The sequence below is a fragment of the Trichosurus vulpecula genome, chromosome 1 (assembly GCF_011100635.1).
Source record: "Trichosurus vulpecula isolate mTriVul1 chromosome 1, mTriVul1.pri, whole genome shotgun sequence".
Taxonomy (NCBI): Eukaryota; Metazoa; Chordata; class Mammalia; order Diprotodontia; family Phalangeridae; genus Trichosurus; species Trichosurus vulpecula.
In genome coordinates, this window is record NC_050573.1 from 63,872,070 (window position 1) to 63,892,340 (window position 20,271).

A 20,271-nucleotide genomic window follows, 5' to 3' on the forward strand; every position below is an offset into this window, starting at 1 on the left:
AAAAATAAGAAAACTGAAAGGTGTAATGGAATTACAATAGTAATTGTAAAGAGGAGGGAAATTCTTAGTCATCCAACAAATAGAAAAAATTATAGGAAACAAATTAGATGGATTTGATCATACTGACATTCAAACACTTATTAAGCAGCCACCATGTTTTTGCAGAACAAAGAGCAAGGTGTTCAGAATACGAAGAAAAGAAACAGAACAGGAAAAAATAATTTTGCCATAAATATGTCTGATAAAAATCTGTCATTCCAATTTACGAGAATAAGATTCTTTCCTCAATATGTCAAAAGGCAGAAAAAGGTAGCTCTCCAAGGGAAACTGTGCCCCCCCCCCCACTACTACCAATAATCACCTGAAAGTTTGTTCAAACATTCTAATAACCCAAGGAAATTTAAGCAACTCTGAAATATCTCAATTATTAAATTGTTAAAAGTTGATAAAAAAAATGGTAAAATTCAGTGCTAGTGGGGTTGTATAGAGAAGAAGGGTAATGGAATGGCTGGAGAGCTGGACTGGGGAGTCTGAAGGCTTTGGATCAAATCCCACTTGAGACAATTTTTAGTTGTGCAATGATCCTGAGCAGTCACTTAAATTCTCAGTCTCAGTTTCCTCATTTGTAAAATGGAGATATCTACAATAGCACTTATGTCATAGAGCTGAGCTGAGAATAAATGAAACATACACAAACCACTTTGCAAACCTGAAAGTACTTTATAAATGACAGTTGTCACTAACAGGCACATGATTACACTGCTGCTGGAGGCTAAGAATTGCCACAGTCTTTTTTACAAAGCTACAGAGCATTCCACAGAACTGTTTTGTTTATACTCTTGGATCTAGTAATCTTACTACTAAGACCAAATCTTAAAGAGGTTTTATTTTTACCAGAAGATATCCTGCAAAAGTGTGGAATATGAAGGCAACAGAAATATTATGCTATAAGAAATGATATTAATGAAGAATCCAAAGTACTATGGGGAGGTTCATATGAAGTTATGCAGAGCAAAGAAAGCAGAATCAGAACAAAGGGAAAAAATCCTATATATACAATATGCACATTTTTAAAAGATTAAACAGACATAGCTTCACAATCTTTTTATCATTATTTATATGTCAAGAATGTTTGTTTTTCTTACTAAGCTTATATTTTCCTTCCTAAGTTTATACTAAAATCAAAAAAGAAATGAAAGTTCTCTCTAAAGTCCTTTCCAGCTTTAGCATTTTATGTTTTTAGGGAATAAACAAATGGAAAGAACCCCACCCCCCACCAGCAAAAATGAAAAACAACCATAAATCAAAAGTTGATTCTTTGAGAAAAAAAATTTAAACACAACCCAATAAACCATTAGCTAAACTGATGAAGAAAAAAAAAGAAAATGTGAATTAATAAAACCAGTAGATTATAGCAAATACGAAAATTATTACAAAAATTAGAAAGTACAATTATTCTTCTCAGTCCAAGGTGGATACAACTGATAACAGAGTAGAAAGAGATGACTAGGTACTTCCCTCTCACTGTCTCCCCCTGCCCCATCCCAAGAAAAGAATTTGGCACTGATAAAGTAATAGAAAATAATTTTGGAGATTGAAGGTGCTTAGAGATGATCTAGTCCAACCCTCCCTATTTCACAGACGAGGAAAAATGAAGTTGTAATAAAAGGAGTTAAGTTGGTCAAGATCATATAGCTAGTAAAGTGACAGATCCATAACTAGAACTCAGGTCTCCTAATTCCCAAATTAGGGCTGAGCCACCTTGATTTGCTCCTCACCCCCCCACCCCCACTCTCTATTGATAAAGAAGAAATATTCCCCATTCTAAATCAATGCTTCAAAGATATCAAAAAGGTTACACAATATGATATTAGGAGCTAAATCTTATTTTAATTCTCAAACCTGACAAGGGGAGCAATGGAAAATGGCAGTTCAAACATACTTAATGCGCACACACGCAAAAATCCAAAGTAACATGTGGGCAAACAACATACATATTTACTTCAAACTACTACTCCCTCTGGCCAAACTGGCTTTCTCTCAAATGGAAAGCTCCTTGAGGTCAACGATCTCAACTCTTTCATCCTTACTTAGATCTTCACCAGCTGGCTATATGGACTCTGGCATTTAATATTTGCCTTTCAATGAACATAAGGCTAGTGTAGGTTATCATATTATTCAAAAACCAGTAAAAATCCTATCATTACCTCAACAGATAGTTGAGAAAATAGTCAAGAAGATTCAATATCTAATCATGATGAGAACTTTAAAAAAAAAAAGGGTATGGAGGATCTAGTCTCTTTAGAGGGTAATTAACTTTCTGTTCTCTGGTCTGTAAAATGAAGGGGCCAAACTAGACGATATCTTAAAGAGCCCTTTCATTTTTTGACATTTTGTGTTCTTGTATAAGTCTCCCTCTGACCCTGGCATGCTATAAGAACCAACATAATAATAATATAGATGCTAAATAGAACTAAGATAAACTATAGAACAAAACAGAAAAGTCCTAGGTTAATTCTCCTGAAAAACCAGCAACAGGTCAAGGATGCCCCAATTATCATTTGTATTTGATATAGTGGGGGCAGCTATAAGAGATCAATAATGGGTACAAACTGAGTTAAATTTAAAAATTACTTTTTGCAGATGACATCATTGTACATGTAGAAAAACTGGGGAAAATAAATTTTAAAAATCACTAGAAGTCAAAAGGGAGTTCAGCAAAGCTGCAGGGATAAAATAAATATACAAATCTCAATTCTAATACTGTTACTTTAGTGACATAAAGCTAGAAAAATGCAATGAAAATAAGAAATTCTACTCAGAAGTAACAAAAAACCATTAGGGACACAAATATTTTTTAAAAAGAGAAATTATTTGTAATGATAAATAGTTATAGAGTTATATGATTATAAGGCACTTTAGCTACATTATTTGATTTTCACACCAATCTTGTGAAATGTATTAAATATTATCCCCATTTTACAGATGAGGAAAACTAAAGCCTACAAAGGGTAAATGACTTGCCCACAGTGACAGCTGATGGCAAAGCTGGGATCCTAATTCTGGTTTCCTTACTCAGAGTCCTCTGTTCTTTCTACTTGCCCAATCTGCTTCTCTTAAAAAACAAAAAACTATGGAAGACTAACTGAAGAACCAAAGGAAGTTGTGAATAAAAGGCAGCAGAAGTCATTTGTTCTGAGCTAGAAAGCCTTTGCATAGAGGGGCTGATGACAAACTGTATCTGTTGTCTGAGGACCAGACTAGCTCTATCTGGACAAGTTCATCACTAGAACTCCAAGTGATGAATTTCTGTTGGCCCACAGCAATGCATGAAGCTGTCTGCTAAGGTGCAGAGGAACTGTCCTTGGCCTGAGTCAGGAAGCACCAACACTAGGATGCGGTTAAGTATTAAAGTGTGAATAAAAGCAACAACTAATCAGAACACTCCATTCCTTGGAAAATAGCCTTTACTGTACATGCTAGGATATGTGTTTTATTTCGGGAAAAACAGCTCTTCTAGTCAGCTTTTGACAGACCTACATCAAAACCTATTTCCTGTAGCCATACTCATTCACCTGTCTAGTTTATGGTCTGATGGAGACAGACATAGCGTTACGGCTCATCTACCTTGAACGAATGGACTTCTGAAATTCAACTATAAGTTAGTAAACATACTCCCCCCTGTCTAGTTGCAATGCATTTCAGCAAACTCTACATCCCATGAGCCTGAAGGAATGAGTGTGGCGAGAGGAAGGGGAGAAGCAGTAAGAATTTTCAGTTTTAAGGCTCCTATCAATAGAGATGTGACAATACTTTCCTGTGGCTTTATGACCGACTGAAGTCCTCTCACTGAACTTTAGGCCTGAGACACCTCCCAGTTAGTCATCAATGAATGCTAGGTGATATGCTGTTTCAAGGTCATTTCTGTCCAAGGGACATATTGTTCCGGGATACCAAAATTCTAGCTCTAATTTTTTGGACTAATAAAGTTTTATTGGGAAAAGAAAAAAGGTAGCCCTGCCTACACCAGGTAAAAGTAGCAGTTTATATTTTTATAATTCATTAAAACTTCAAAAGCACAAATATTAGCCTCATTGTACAAATGAGCCTCCAGGAGATAGGGTAACTTGCTAGCTGGTAGTGGAGCTAGAATTTGAACCCAGATCTTCTTACTTCAAGGCCCGTGCTCTTTCCACTACTCGACCCAGCTAATTTCCTCATGATCACCAAATAAAAGTACTAAGATTAGGATCCTAGTTTACGTGAAATCAGATAAAACTGAATCATTCATTGACTCACAAACATTTTAAAATCCCCATATAATTTAAATGTACCAGGAATTAATTAACTACCTCTTCGATGTTCCGAATCCAGTTCCGGATATTATCAAAAGATTTCTCATTGGTGATGTCATAAACCAGCATGATGCCCTATAAAAAGATAAATTAATAAATGCCTCTGTTAAAAAAGCTAAGAAATCTTGAAAGTTGAACCCATATCCCAATGGTATTCTATGACCTCAACCTAGTACTCACAACCCTCGCAGCCCTTCTGTAGGTGGAGATGGGAATCAGTGAGGAAAAAAATGGTTTATGTGGAGATATGCACATTAAACTGAGCTCAGGCTAAAGCAGAAAGGACCAGAAAAACTGGCTGTAATGAAGCAACAGGGGTTTGAAAACAAGCCAAATGGCTGGAATAAATAGGATATGGGCAAGTTCAGCTTGGATTATCTGACACTGTACTTTCATTAAAGAACAAAAGGGGATCTCATCAGCTGGGAAAAATCACTGTTTTGAATTGTTTTATTATGAATAAATCAATAATAGATAGGAACAGTAGAGTGTAGTGAAGAGAACAATGGAGTCAGGAGCACCAGGTTCTGGTCCCTGCTCTTGTTACTTGTTAACTATATAACCACAGGCAAACCAGGATTAGAAGAGCTCTAAGCTCCCTCCCAGCCTCAAAGCTTTGAGGCTACGATTTCAACTGAGATGCGGTTTCCTCACCTATAAAATGGAAGTAATAATTATAAGTTCCTGAAAACAATTCTGCCTAGCTTACTAATGGCTTGAATCTTAAATAACTACTTTGCAGTTTACAAAGTATTTCAATCCTGAAAGCCCCATGAGGTAGACTGCATAAATATTATCACCCTCATGTTACAGATGAAGAAACGGGTTCTGAGATAGGAAGTGATCTGCCCAAGGTCACACAGTGTCAGAGGCAGGCCTAGAATCCACTTCACAAGATCACAGGTTTAGAGCTGGATGAGACTTTAGGGGCTATCTCGTCAATCCCCTCATTTTATAGATGAAGAAACTAAGGCTTAGCAAGCTCAAATGGCTTGCCTGTAGAAAGTGACTAAGCTGGGATCTGAACCAAGGTGCCTCTGATTCTAAATCTCGCCCTTTCTGTCTTGTGCCACTCTGGCCTTCTGACTCCATGTTCAATGTTCTTTCCCAATTCTACTAAAGTTTCTTTACAGATTTAAAATGATTACATCCTTTTTCATTTTCTTCAAGGGTCTCTGTCAAGCATCACCATACTCTTGAGAACACATGAAAAAAAACACCCATACTCTCCATAGCTACATTATTCAAAAAGCTAATCACTCTATAGCCAATTCTTTAGAAAGAGGCTTTTTCTTTCTAAGCACAAAATATTCGGTAGTTTTAAGGTCTGTTCACTCAAAGATAAAAGACAATTACAATTTTTTTAAAATCCATACCATTGCACCTCTGTAGTATGCAGTTGTAATTGTTCGAAACCGTTCCTGACCAGCTGTGTCCCTAAAACACAGAGATTAGAGTTTTTTAAAATGTCCAAATATTCACTCATTTTCATGAGGAAGGGTTCAACAAACATTTATTAATCATCTATAGTATACAGAGAACTGTGTTAGCACTGAGAGCCAAGAGAAATTTTAGCTAATGGCCTTTGCCTTATAATAGAGGAATATGACACACAGCTAACTATAAAACAAAATAACACACAAGAGGGTACTAATAAAGGCTATCTGGGGTCCAAGAGGAAAGTCAATATTATAATATAGGGAAGGCTGGAAAATATTTTCATTGAGAATGCATTTAAGCTAAGCCTTAAAGGACAGGTTGGATTTCAACAAGAAGGGTGGGGAGATGGTGTGTTTAAGGGGTAAAGAACTGTGTATAAAAAAGGCACAAAGCAGGAAAGTGAGGGGGATGTAAAGGGGTGACAAACTGTCCGATTTGGCTATGGTAAAGAGTCTGTTGAGGAAAACAGTACAAGACAATGCTGGAAAAGGTAAGGCCCTGAATGTCAGGAAAAAGAATTTGATCTTTATTTGGCAAAAGGGGAGCTACCAAAGGATTCTGAGTAGAGGAGTGACATGACCAAGTCTATGCATAAGGAAGAGTAATCAGGCAAGAGTGTGAAGGGCAGAAAATTGGTGAAGGGACTGGGCTTGGGGATATGAGTACTCTGTTGTCTCACAAGAACAATATATGGATATTACTGAGTAATGCAAACCTGGGATCATTTATGTTAAAACTCAACCATGCTTATCTAGCACAATGCAGGTATTTAAAAAAATTCATCAAACTGAGTCAAATCAATCTGGGAAACCTAAAACTAACCTTGATCTGTTTGCAACATCTGTTCAGATGTTAAAATCTGAGTACTATTCTGTCAGAAATGTCCATTCTTGGCAGCAAAACAAAATGTATAAATCATAGGTATGCCTAAGTACGCCAAGAATTCATCTACAGTATTCTTAGGTCCAAGGTTTAGAGTCCTGGCCAATTTGGCACATTTTATTGCATTATGGGAATTCACTCCCAAAGTCCTGAAAATGAAAATATGTATTTTAAGCAAGAGATGTCTGTTTTTATACTTTGCTTTGGGATTTCAGGAAAACTGCAAAGTAATGTTTACATCAGTGATATTGCTCTCCTTGGATCTTCAACAAGAAAATAAAGTAGAATATGAAAAAGCCAGTCTATTATGCACTGATATGATCCAAACACAATGTGAGCTAGTGTTACTTCTCTACCCTGGTGAGAGGCAGATACAGGCTTTCCCCCAAATTAAACACAAGTAGACAGGGATGACAGTCCAAGCCCACATGGAAAGAAGGGTATATCCAGCTAGCTCTTGACAATCTTGGAATGTTATCCGATTGCAAAAGTTCAGCTTAAAGAAAACCCAAATGGAGTGCTCAAAAAGTCCCAGTAACACAAAGCCTGAGAGCCAAAGGGAAAATAGCTCCTTTGAGCTGGGTGTGAAACACAAGACTCTTTTGAAGAAAACCTGTTTGTTCAAGTGACTAGCCAGAGTTGTGTAAACAATTAGACTTGGTCAACATATTTAAGGGAGGGAGAGGGGGAAAAGGAGAAGCTCTGTAAGGGGTGCTGCCCTACTTCACTGACGCTGAATTCTTCAAATCAATATGCTGTAGAAATTAAAGGTACTAGCTAAATGCATCAGTAAACACAAGATAATTTTGTTTAAATAAGAGTATTAATCATATAAAGATTCTTACCATATCTGTAGTTTAATTCTTTTGCCATCTAGCTCTATGGTTCTAATTTTGAAGTCAATGCCTTAAAGAAAAAAAGTGACATTACTAGTACATTTCAGAAGTTCACTATTGCGTTTGTAATGTGTTTTCATTACAGCTTCCAAGCCTACTTTTCATCTCAGTGAAACCAACTGCACATCTCTAACTCAGCTATCCAAACTGTACATTTACAAAAGTCCCTGTGGGGCTATATGAAATGGAGCCTGAATGATGAGAATTGATTCTACGAGGATAAAGAGCCAAGCTTAAATGATAAGAGTCTTAAGGGTAACAAAAAGAAAGTATATATAATAAAATAATGGTAAAAACCACAGCAGACAATTAGTCCAAAGCAACAGAAAAGACTATCACATCATACTGCTAAAAGCAAACCACCCTCCCCTGCCTTCCATCATATTATAAGGTATGACTGCTAGATGCTGATTCTAATTAAACTCCTCTTCACTTTTGTGCCGAGAATCTAAGGGACATGTGATCAGAGGTGATGAATTTGTACTGCCCTTAAGGCAACACTTTGTTTCATACTTTTCTTCGGTTTTATTAATACCATAAGCTTAATTAAGAAGTGTCATTTATGGGGCTTAAGAATCAGGCCTAATTATAAAGTAAAGAGACAAGATAGTGTAGTGGATAGAGCTGGCCTGGGAGTCAGTAAGACTTGAGTATGAGTCCACCTCAGTGGGCCTGTCACCAAGCAGCTGTGCTCCTGGGCAAGTCTCAGTGGTCCTGGCAACTCTCTAAGACTATAAAAGCCAGAGTGTCAATCTGTACTAGTGGAAGGACTTTGCTTTTAGGGAATTCTCCAAAACTACAGAAATCACAGGTTCGGTTTCTACTCTCCCCTCTTCCTTCAAATTACAACCTAACAAACCTTCCTGCCAATACAGAGATTCAAGATAACAGAGAAACTAAACTTCATTGAGCTAAGAGTACCGGTATGTAGGGTCTAGGTTGAGCTTTGTCACTACTCTCTGGGTAACCCAAACCAAAAGTCATTCTCTGGGTGGACTTTGCATCAGTGAAATGAAGGGCTGGAATGAAATGCCCACTGCTGCTTGAAAACACTAGGATTCCTAAATGAAAACCCCAGAGTGGATCTCAGTAGCACTGGTAAGGAGCTGGAAAACTTCTAAGCTGAAGTCTTCAGGCAGTAAGTAGAACTGAGGTCTAGGTTAAGTACTAGCTATGCTACTACCACATATGTACTATTTTCTGACTTGCAGGGAAGTGAAGAGTCTTTAACTTCCACTTTTCAGATGGTTTTAAAGAAACCAGAATGAATTAGTAAGAAAGAAACATATGATCAGAATGGGACAAAAATCACTAAACCTTCGGTAATGCCTCAGCCTTTAAGAATAGGAAGTTTCAGAAAGTCCAAGAGGGCAGAGACCATTCTGTCACATAATATGCTTTGGAACTGGAAGGGACGTCAAAGGTCGTCTAGTTCAACTCCTTCACCACTTTTGGCATCCCTACCCCTTAGCACAGTGCCAGCTAGTAGTAGGTGCTCCATGTTTTTGAATTGAATACAGATGAAAAAACCCAGAGAATTAAAGTGACTTCCCCAGGGTCACACAGGTAGTTAAACAGCAAAACCAACCAAGATGTAAAGTCCAGATCATCTGACTCAAAAAGTCAATCTTTTCAATGCACTACTCTGCCTCTTCACTCAGCAAATTTCTGAATGGAACCAGCTCCATCCAAGTCACTCTAAAAGCTAGAAGTGCACTGCCAGCAGCTCCATATAAGTACCCACTATTCAATACCTTTCATATTCACATCTTTATTCAACAAGTCTCATTTGCTGTCAATGCAGGAGCTTTCTAAATTGAAAGTCCCTCTATGGAGTAACAGCAGGACTTTCTGAGCATGAAGACAGGGAAGTCTGGCTGAAGCTGATTAAGGTGCAGTGGGGTGCTTTTATCTGATAGTCATCTACTTTTGATGACACAAAGGAAGGTACTATCACTTCATCTTAGCTTCAGGACTACTTTAACCTTATAATAATGAGATGGCTGGAAACAGGAACTAAGGTTACTGGCTCTCAACAAATGTCATACATAAACCATAAAGGGCCATACAAATGTGAGCTATTATTAGAGAAACTGAGAGAACATTTAATCCAATCCCTTCATTTTACAGATGGGAAAACTGAGGCCCAGAGAGGGGAAATAACTTGCTCAAGGTCACAGAGCTAATGATAGAGCCAGAATTAGAACCCAGGTCTTCTGGCATTCTTTCCATTATATACTACTGCTACTTCTAGTGATCTCTTTGGAAATGGGGAAGTCAGAAGGGAAAAGCTGGGAAGTGAGAGGGGAAGGACACTACAATGGTATCTTCTGGGTTTCCAGGCTCTACTTCCACTTCTATTGCCAAAATATTTAACAGAAAACAGAACCGTGGTGCTCATAGGTGGAGTTCAATCTGAGACTAGTTACTGGCAGAAAGAGCTCTAGACTTCCAATTCATGCCTTGTAGGTGCTTAAGAAACCTTTGGGGACCTGGAAAGAATTAGCAGTCTTATGTCACTAGTCTCAGCAATGTCACTGACTACCTATCTCTTAATGACCTTGGGTAAATTATTCCTCTTCTCTGGGCCTCAGCTTCCCGATACACAAAATAGGGTCGGGTGGTACAGAATTGGACTAATGGATCTCAGATGCCAGATTTATCATAGTGTCTGAGGCTGGGGAACCCAGTGTAGAGAGCACACGGCATCCCTGGGGGGATGGGGATGGTGAAGTGTGCCCCTGGCTTCGTGTGGGCATGGGAGGGAGAGCCCTAAGGAAAGCAACATAAAAGCCCATTGTAAGACCCTCCTGTCCCCTCGGGTTGACTGGCCCCACCGTCAGCCTTTGAAACTGGGAAAGAGGGGAAAACTGATGCGCGATAGCTTCCCAGCTACTTGGTTCCCCTGATCCTGTCCCAGCCATCCCAGGTCCTACCCTCCCACAGCCAGTATCCCCCCAATTATGGAGAATGAGGTGGGAGCTGTTCCTCCACCATCACCCTAATTCCGTTGTCCCCCCTATCCCTTGCCAGTACTGCCTGTCCTCAGTCACATCGGTGGTTCCTTCTCAGTCGCCGCGGTGGTTCCCTTCCCAGCCCGCCCCTCACTGAGCCCCGGGCCCCTCTCCGTCACCCCGGACCTCTAGTTTCCCTGCTGTTCCCTCCCAGCCAGCGCTGTTGCTTCTCAGTCCCCACCCCCGGCCCTAGTTGCCCCGTTCCCTCTCATCCCCACTGTGGCTCCCCCTCGGTCACCCCCGGGCCCTGCCGGCCGTCCCCGACCCCATTCCCTCCCAGCCACCCGGGGCTTCACTTCTCGGCCCTTTATCCCGGCCCCGCTACCTATGGTGGAGATGAAGGTGGAGTTGAAGGCGTCCTCGGAGAATCGGAACAGGACACAGGTCTTCCCCACCCCCGAGTCCCCGATCAGCAGTAGCTTGAACAGGTAATCGTAGGTCTTCGCCATATTACACACTATACCTCCTCGACGGGAAGTGCCGGCGGCGCCTAGACACTGGACGCCGCCCTTGTCAATCTGCGGCGCGCCCGCCCACGATTGGCCAAGATCCCACTGAGCGTCACGGCAGCCACCGCCCACCCCTCGCCAGGCCCCCGGACTCTTCGGCGGGCTCCGGGAAGAAGATGGGGAGACGAAGCAGGAAGCAACCCTGAGCGTGCCTCCCATTGGCTAGGATCGCGTTCACTTCGACAACACGGCCTCAGGATTGGCCAGAGATACAGACTCGAGGTTCAAATGGGGACTGGAGTGAGATGGGGTGGAGGCGGGGACAGGGGGAGGGAGGGTGCCGCTAATTCCCCGAGCTGAGCCCAGAGACCCCGCCCTTGCCCTCAGCTGGGCGGGGGAGACCCAGCCTGGCTCCCGCGCCCCGAGGCGAGGCTCCGCCCCTTGTATGGGGCGCGGGAGGAGAGTCACGTGAGGGGAAAGGGCGTGGCCCGGGAGAGGGGCGGGGCGCTGAGGGGGGAGCTCCGGGGCTCGGAGCAGCCGTTAATCGTTCTCCGCAGCCGTTAACTGAAGCTGCCGGCAGGAGGCGGTCGGCCTCTCCTCGGCCCCCGCCGGGGCTGAAGGAGGGAGGAAGCGGGTTCTGGCGCAGGCTTGAGGCAGCCGGCAGTAGCCCCAACCCGTGGTCCCCGAGCCGTCGGCCGGACCCCGGAGACCAAGGCTCCTCCGCGAGGCCCCCGCCCCTCCGAGGGCGTCATGCATCTGTCCATCCATCCATTCATTCATTCATTCATCCATCCATCCGTCCGTCCCTTCATTCATCCATTGTTCTATCTTTTTTTCTTCCGCCTTTGGTTTCCTTCGAATTCCTTCCTCGACACTGTAGCAGCTTCTCTGTAGCTTATTCTCATAAAAGGCCCTTAGGGCACCGAGAAGTTCTGTGACCTATCCAGGGTCACATAGCAAATAGACTGCATGTCCGAGGCGGCCCCTGAACTCCTAGCCTGGTCCTCTTAGTGCAAGCCAGGCTGCATCTGAGGATTTTATATTCATTGCAGTGGAATGTTGAAGTCAGATCCTCCCTTCCTTCCTCCCTTCCTTCTCTCCCTCCCTCCCTCCCTCCCTCCCTCCTTCCTTTTCTTCCTTCTTTCCTTCCTTCTTACCTATCAGTCCTGCCCTCAATTCTTTCTGACCCACTAATGGTCACACCTCCATCCTCAGAGCTTCAACTTCCAGGGTGGATTTTTTTAAAAGGGTCATTCTCTTCAAACAGCTTCGGTGGTTGCCCATTCCCTACCAGTTGACAGATATACAAGTTGGCCTGGCAGGCCCTCTGTAATCTGACTTCCCCTTTTCAAATGAAAGGAGTTTCAGACATAGACACATAAGTGAAATATGTATAGCATCTCATGATAAATGCATTAGAGGTGCAAAACAAATCGCTGTGTGAGGGAGATTGTTGACTGCCCCCTCCCTCCCACCAGGGAAAGCTAGCTAGAAGTGGAATTTGATTTGAAGGTGAAAGAATGAATTGTGTTGTGTCCCTGTTCCCATCCCAATTTGTTTTTAATGGCACCTGTGATTTCACTGGTATGAACTGGGAGGGAGGAAATGTGCATTTAGAGAGGCACCTGCTCTGCTCTGAAGTCTCAGGGAGGGGGCGCAGAGAGGTTAAGTGGCTGCCTATGGTGAAGCAGCCAGTTTGAACTGGAGGCTGTAATTGAACAAAGGTCATCCTGACTCAGGCTAGCTGTCTACAGATTACACCATTGTCTGTTTCTTTCGTCCCATACCCTCTTCCACCATTACTCTGTTTTTGTGTTGTGTCAGACTCTTACACCCTATGGTTTCACTGATATAAGGAACTCCCAAATGAGGGAACGCTCTCTACCAAGCATGTTGGCTCCTTTTCTGTAACTTAAAGTCTTAAGAGAGTTGACTAAAATATGGAGAAGTTGAGTCACACAATCAGTATGTATCAGGCAGCACTAGAACTTGGCCTTCCTAGCTCAAAGGCCAGAGCTAGCCCAAACTGCTCCACCCTGCCTTTCATATCTTGTAAAGTCAATAAGCATTTACTAGAGTGCCCACTGAGGCATGGGGCTAAACTCTGGGAATACAAAAAAAGACCAAAACAGCCCTGTCCTCAAGGAATTTACAATCTAATGGGGAGACCACGTGCAAACTATGTATAAATAGGACTATGTATAAATAAGATAGATATTGGAGAAATTGGAGATAATCTCGGAGGGAGGAAAGGCATTAGCATTAACAGGGAACCTGGAAAGGCTTTTTACGGAAGGTAGGATTTTAGATGGGACTTTAAGGAAGTTGGGAAAGCCAGGAGGCAGAGTCGAGGAGGGAAAGGATTCCAGGACTGGGGGACAGACAGCCAGTGAAAATGGACAGAGACTGATCTCTTAGGATATGGAGCTTTTTATTTGAGGAACAGCCGGAGCAACCTGCACTGTTAAGTAGACCAGTGTCACTGGATCACCTCTTTGGGGGAGTAAAGTAAAATAAGACTGGAAAGCTAAGAAGGGATCAGATGATGAGGGCTATAAAACCCAAACAGAGGATTTTATATTTAACCTGGAATCTGAATGAAGGGGAGGGGGGGTATGTGATGTAATCAGACTCTCACTTTAGGAAGATCATTTTGATAAATGAGTGTAGGCTGGGGTGGGGAAGGACTAGAGGCAGCGTGACCAACCAGAAGGCTTTTGTGAGGTGATAGGGACTTAGAGCAGGGTGACAATATCAAAGGAGAGAAGGGGTCTATATAAGAGATATGAAGGTAGATATTAACAGATTGGATGTGGGGGTGAGAATGACATCCGTATTGCAAGCCTGGGTGACTGGGAAGATGGTGGTGCCCTTGATAGGGAAGCTGAGAGGGAGGTCAGTTTGGGGGAAAGATAATGAATTAAGTTTTGGATACGTTGAGTTTAAGATATCTATGGGCCATCCAGTTCTGGATGTCCAGTAGGCAGTTGGAAATATAAGGAAAGTCAGGAGAAAGGTTAAGACTGGATAAATCTGAGAATCATTTACATAGAGATGACAACCGAACCCATGGGAGCTGATCACCAAGCAAAATAGTATAGAATTAGAAGAACCTTGGGGGATGACTGTGTTTAGTAGGCATGATGTGATCATTATCTTTGGAGAGAGTTGTTGCAGGCAAATGATGGGGAAAACCAGATTACAGAATTATGAGAGCAAGAGGAAAGGAAATAGAGGCATCGGTTGCAGATGGCCTTCTCAAGTACATTAGCCACAAAAGGGAGGAGAGATGGGATGATAACTAGGGAGGATGGACAGAACAAGTGATTTTTTTTTTTTGAGGATAATTGAGATCTTTGTAGGCATCGGAGAAGTCGCCAATGCATGGGGAGAGATTGAAGATTAGTGAGATCGAGGATGATAGAGGTAATAATCCGCTGGAGAAGGTGAGATGGAATGGAATCACTTTTGCATGTAGAAGCATTTGCCTTGCTTGGCAAGAAGGGCTGCCTCTTCATATGAGACAAGAGTAGAGAAGATAGTAGCAGAAGGCATCTGAGTGATGTGAGATGAGGAAGGGAGAAAAGGGTGTTTTTTTTTTTTAGTGAAATATGTGGCAAAATTCTCAGCTGAGAGGGTGGGGAGAGAAGCCACGAGAGGTGTGAGGAGGGATGAAAAGGTTTGCAAAAGCCACCATAGTAAGCAAACCTATTGATGAGGTGTAGAAGGCAGGGACAACCAAAAAGCTATTTCGATACCTTGGCAATCACCATGCCAAAATGAGGACCCAATTGTATGTACTTATACATGTACATACTTTCTCTTCAATAGAATGTAAGCTACTTGAGAAGAGAAACTATATCATCATCATTTTCTAGTGCTTTGCACACAGTAGGCACTTAATGTGGACTGATTGATAAGAATTCAATAGGCCAAGGGGGAAGTGAGATCATTCCAGACAAGGGAATTGAGAGCAAGGGCATGGAAGTGAGAGGGTAGGGTTGCTTCAGGAGACAAGGGGAAGAGTACCAGAAGAGGATAGAACAGGTGTTCATTTAACAGACAATGAATGCAGCCCTACGTTGTTCAAGGCACTGTGGGAGATGGAGGTGAGGGAAAAATGCTTATAAAGAAACTGTCTAGAATCCCAGAATCTCAGAGTTTGGGAAGGAACTCAGGGATTCCTTAAATCAACCTGGACCGGTTTCTTTTGCATGTACAACATTGCCGACAAGTGGTAATCCCACTCCAGCTGGAAGACTTTGACCTCTGGGGCACCCACCCACTGTATGGCCCAAGGCATCCCAATCTAGTTTTGCTCATTTCTCATCATTAGGAAGTTCTCCTGGTTGGGAAGCTCAAGTTTCTCTTGAACTTGAACTTGTTATCTGCCTGCTGGACTTCCAGGTGTGGAAGATACCTCTTAACATGTTTATAGTGCACTCACAAACTTTCCCCTTGAACTTGCCTATTGAGGTTTGTAATATGGAGTCATCCTGGACTATTTTTCTCTCTTTCATCCTGCCCTTTAGCTTTCTCCAGTCTAAACAGCCCCATTTTCTTCCACCAGTCCTGGTATGGCATGAATCCAGGCTTTTCATCATCTTGTCCTTTTCTGGAAGTTTTCCAGCTTACCAATATCCTTCCTAAAATGTGACATCAGAACTGAATCAAGTACTTTAGATATGATCTGTCTAGAGCAGAATGCAGCAAGTGCTTAATAATTGTTAACTGATACCACTTCCACAGTTCTGGACAAAATGCCTGTTTTTTTTAAACATTTTTATTGATATATTCTTTTTATATCACCTAACTTTCCCTATATATCCCTCCTTTTTCCTCCCTCCCAGAGAACCATCCCTTAAAATAAAGAATAAGAGAAAAAAAAAAAGCTAGTCAGCAAAACTAACACAATCAAGTCTGACATATGGAATGTTCTACACCCATAGTCTCCTATATCCATGAAGAGCAGTATTCTTTTTTCTTTTTAAGTACTGGCATCTTTAGTTTTTACATCACCTACATTTCTTAATATTTCTCTTCCTACTCCTTTTTCCAGAAAACCATTCCTTGTAACAATAAAAAAAAAAAAAAGTCTGCATTCATTGTGCCCCCACCTCTGCAAAGAAGGGAGGTGCATTTTCCTACCTCTGCTTTGGTGGTGTTTGGTCACTAAGTCTCTTTTAATGCAGTCCAAGACTGCATTAGTTTACTGCCATTATCACAGTGTTGACTCATGGGGAGCTTGCGGCCCATGAAAAAATATCTAGAGATCTTTCTCAGATGAATTGCTGCCTAGCCATGCCTTCCTTATGTTGTACTTGTTTGTGAAATTCATTTTTTTTTTATCTTTAGTGGAATATTTTCCATGTAAGCCCTATTAAATTGCATCTTATTAGATTTGGCCAATTTTACAACCTGTCAAGATATTTTGCCTTGACTGTTGTCACTTGTGTTAGGTATACCTTTCATAGAGCAGGGGACATGACGTTGAATTGAAATGGAAAGTGTTCCCCAGACCACTCCAGTAAATTTTGAGTGGTTCTGCCTGTTTTCATTTCTAAGCCATTTACATGAAAGATCACAACTCTTTGTAAGATCTGGCGTTTGATACATCCAATTGAAAGGGCTCTCTCCCTCCTCTGAACTCCTGTTTTCCCTACCCTTATCACATATTACTTTTTATTACTTTTTGTATCCAGGTATTTCTCCCCTATCAGAACATAAACTCCATTAGAGACCGTGTCTTCTTAGTACCCTACAGTTGGTGTTCCAAAATAGTTTGCAGAAGAGATGAAATAATGCATATTGGGCCTGTCATTTTGTTGTTTCAGTAGCGCACAGAGTAAGATTCCAAATAAAGATGAGAAGTAATTGTAAACTAAGATCTACATAAAAAAAAGCATTCTTGTTGTACTTTATTATCAGTTTTTGGTGTCTACCTAGCTGAAATGGCTCTTACATGAAAAAAAGTGGATATAGATGTTTTCATTTATGATTATAATTGATATTTCATTTAAAAGTGTCCATTGATAATTTAAGAATTCAGCATTTCCATGTATTTCCCCCACCACACACCCACACATACTACACCACATAAAAAAAAACTCAAAATAGTTTATGTAAAAATTTATTTGACCAAAAGCTAGAAAAAGTGATACTATTACATATGATACATTTGGTAAAGATCTAAATGAAAAGCACTGGTTTCATTCAGCTTCACATTTCCTAGTGTGTTTCTGGGTAGTGTGATGCTTAATAAATAGGAATGAGGACTGGGATTATATGCTAGAAGCAGGGTAATTTTGAATCACAACTGTAAACTTGAGTCTTCATATCTGTTCCACACTATTGTGGAATAAGGAATGTTTTAGCACTGAGCTGTACACAAGGAAACCGTTTAGCAACAACAAATAGGCACTGTCCATTTGATTCTCTGAATCCAGTTAAATCAGGAGGTTTTTGGTCTTTATTAACTTGGTCCCCAAAATAGGGATTAAAATCCCTCTGAAATAGAACACTCTTCTGTTTGCCATACTACGGCAGTCTAAAATAAAATTAAGACAATTCAAATTTTATTTCTCCCTTTAGTGACAGTGAGGCACCTTTAGCCTTGTATTTCTAGCCAACAGATTCATGGACACAGAAAGTGGCACGGAAAAGGGTTGGATTCAATGATAGGAAACACTATCATGCTACAACCATCGGAGAGACAGGCTGCCATATGAATTTCCACTGAATTGCTGGCTGACTTTGTTACTGATGCTCAGCCATACAGAAATCAGCGAACAGAACAAACATCGTTCCTTATTTGGAATGAGACTTTCAGTTGCTTTGCAGAAGTCAACTCCTAAATGAGAGTTGATAAAATAATAGTATTTTACTGGTATTTATAGTATTTATACTGGTCCAAATATAGGCCGATCTCCCCTAAAATCCTAAAATGATACCCCTTTTAAAGGAAAAAAAAGGCTAGGCATATAGTGAAAGTAACATCAATTGTAGGCCACATTTGGGTTTTTATACAAGCCATTTATATTTGGACCAATACAAAAATGGAGCCTCAAGTATTCATACAGAAAAAAATATAGATGTTGTCGATTATCTTTAAAAAGTATTTTCTCAGTGACTGCTCAGAAGATGTTTGCCCTGCAGTATGGAGTGGGAGGAAGGGCCACAATAATTAGGCCATTCTTTGTGGTTTATGACTTCCTAAAACAACCTTTTCACTACAGATGGAAAGTCCCCACCCGTTTTATGAGATGGTCCCTGCCCTTCTGTTAAAAGGCTCGGGGTGACTTGGAATGCTTGTGCTCTTAAATCAACCCAGGCATGATCCAGTAGCTCAGTTGGGTTCCCTGCTATTGTCTAGAGTGTAACAGAATGCCCTCAATCTTGGAGATTCTGGCCTAAGTTAAATACCCTGCCTGCCTAAGGAAAAAACAATGCAATTTAAGGATAAAAAAAATGCAATTTAAGGATAAAATTCAACTAGAAGCTTTAGTGTGCTGTTTGAAAGGAGGAACTAGATTTAACTGGTGCCCAAAGCCTCTCTGATAACAAATATTGGTCAGGTATTCATAATTTGATTGACATTTCCAGTAAAGAAAAGATGCAATAATAGAAGAAACTTCTTACAAGGGAAAGGGACAACATGGAGTTCTTGAGTTTCTGGCAAACAAAATTCTTCTTTTTTGATTCATATACAGTTAAGTTCGTTTAATGTTTGATCCAGTGTCTGATGTAAGCCCACGTTCTCTTCTTTGGCCTGGGCAAGTTTTTCTAGTAGGGATTAAGGATGGGGAAAAAAGAGTTAAAACATATTTAAAAAAATTTAAACCCACCCAAGCTTATCAAAAGACCTACTTGGGAAATCATAGCTGCCGTTAACCAGCTAAACAGAAACTCATGTCAACTATGTCACCTTCACTGCCAGACTGAACTTTCATCAGATAACTTTTACTACTTGAGTGATTTCAAACTTGGTCCTCCCAGGCACAATGTTAAACATATTTTTTTTTTTGCAGGGACCTGCAATATTTGTTACTTCTTGTTCTTTTGGCTAAAAAGCACAATCCTGTAATTCATTATTTTCTCCTTTAAGAGTACTGAAAATAGCCCTAGAGATTCCAATTCCAATTTTTCTCCACTGCATAGATATGTAGATCACTGCAAATGTGTGGTTCTCTGGCCTCTCTATATAACCTTCAATACTGCAAGGATGCATGATTTCATTGTTGCAGGCATCTTCTCCAACACAATAGCCCCTTTACACCTCAGTAGACAGTCTTTGTGAGTTGTTATGACAAAAAAAAAATCACTTGGTGGCTAGCCATCTGGTGACAAATGAGCCTTTCCATGCTTACTGATGCTGGTCATCAGGTAACAGACACAGAGTTTCTCACCAGTCCTACTCCAAAAGCCTTTCCAGCTTGGTAGGACCAGGTCCATTAATATAGGCTTCCAAGAGTACAGAGTTATCTCTCTACCACAAAAGGGTGACTTATTAGAAGGGTTAGCTACTGAGCAAACTAAATACAATCAACCCCCTCCTCCCCCAGCAAGACAATGCAATGACTTCACTTTTAATTATACCTTAGTCATTTTACTAAACTCCTAATTTAGTGACACAGATAAGAAAGATAGAAAATTCACAGGATTTCCATTTAGTGCTGTGTTAGAACCAGCAGGAAGAGATAAAACAGTGGTTTGAAAAAGAGGACGGAGAAAGAACATGGGCAAGGGAAACTTTGTAATGCCAGAGAATGTAGGCACATTACAGAAAAAGTAGGATCTGACTTAGAAGTTGGGGGAGGAGGGTTTTTTACTACAACCATTTAGACTTTCCAAAGGCTTTTGACAAAGCTCTAAACCAAAGGCTATTTAAAAAGTTGAGTCATCACGGGTTTGGAGAGTGTTGCAGAGGCAGCATAGAATACTGGAAAAGACTAACTACTGGATCTGAAGTCAATGGAGCCAGCTTTGAATCTTGGCTCTGCTTCTTATCATTTACATGATGCTGGTATGTCACTTTCCTTCTGTAGGCCTTAGTTTCTCATACGCAAAACAAGGGAGCAGAACTAGATGATCTCAATGGCCCTTTCTAGCTTGAAATAAATGATGCTGCTATGTTGGGTGGGCCCATGGTTTGACATTGGTTTGATCATGGTTTGACAGTTGACTTTGGCAACCGTCTGGTAAAGACTGCCTCATGTCCCACGTCAGGAGCCACCTT

The 20,271-nt window shown here is 41.1% G+C and overlaps 2 protein-coding genes across 3 annotated transcripts in view; both read right to left on the minus strand.

The window, feature by feature from the left end:
• The window catches only part of RAB8A (RAB8A, member RAS oncogene family), a 30,758-nt gene extending 19,256 nt beyond the window's left edge, over positions 1-11,502 (minus strand). Inside the window, exons 1-4 of the mRNA XM_036738677.1 lie at positions 10,913-11,502; positions 7,523-7,583; positions 5,732-5,792; positions 4,353-4,430 (exon numbers count right to left, since the gene is read on the minus strand). Coding sequence (XP_036594572.1) covers positions 4,353-4,430; positions 5,732-5,792; positions 7,523-7,583; positions 10,913-11,255 — 543 coding nt within the window. The 5' untranslated portion in view covers positions 11,256-11,502. The remainder of the gene's footprint in view (positions 1-4,352; positions 4,431-5,731; positions 5,793-7,522; positions 7,584-10,912) is intronic.
• A 5,648-nt stretch (positions 11,503-17,150) lies between these two features.
• TPM4 (tropomyosin 4) overlaps positions 17,151-20,271 on the minus strand; it is a 36,789-nt gene continuing 33,668 nt past the window's right edge. For both annotated transcript variants that reach the window (XM_036757683.1, XM_036757695.1), the window contains one exon: positions 17,151-18,818. In XM_036757683.1, the coding sequence (XP_036613578.1) occupies positions 18,736-18,818 (83 nt within the window). In that variant the 3' untranslated portion in view covers positions 17,151-18,735. The remainder of the gene's footprint in view (positions 18,819-20,271) is intronic.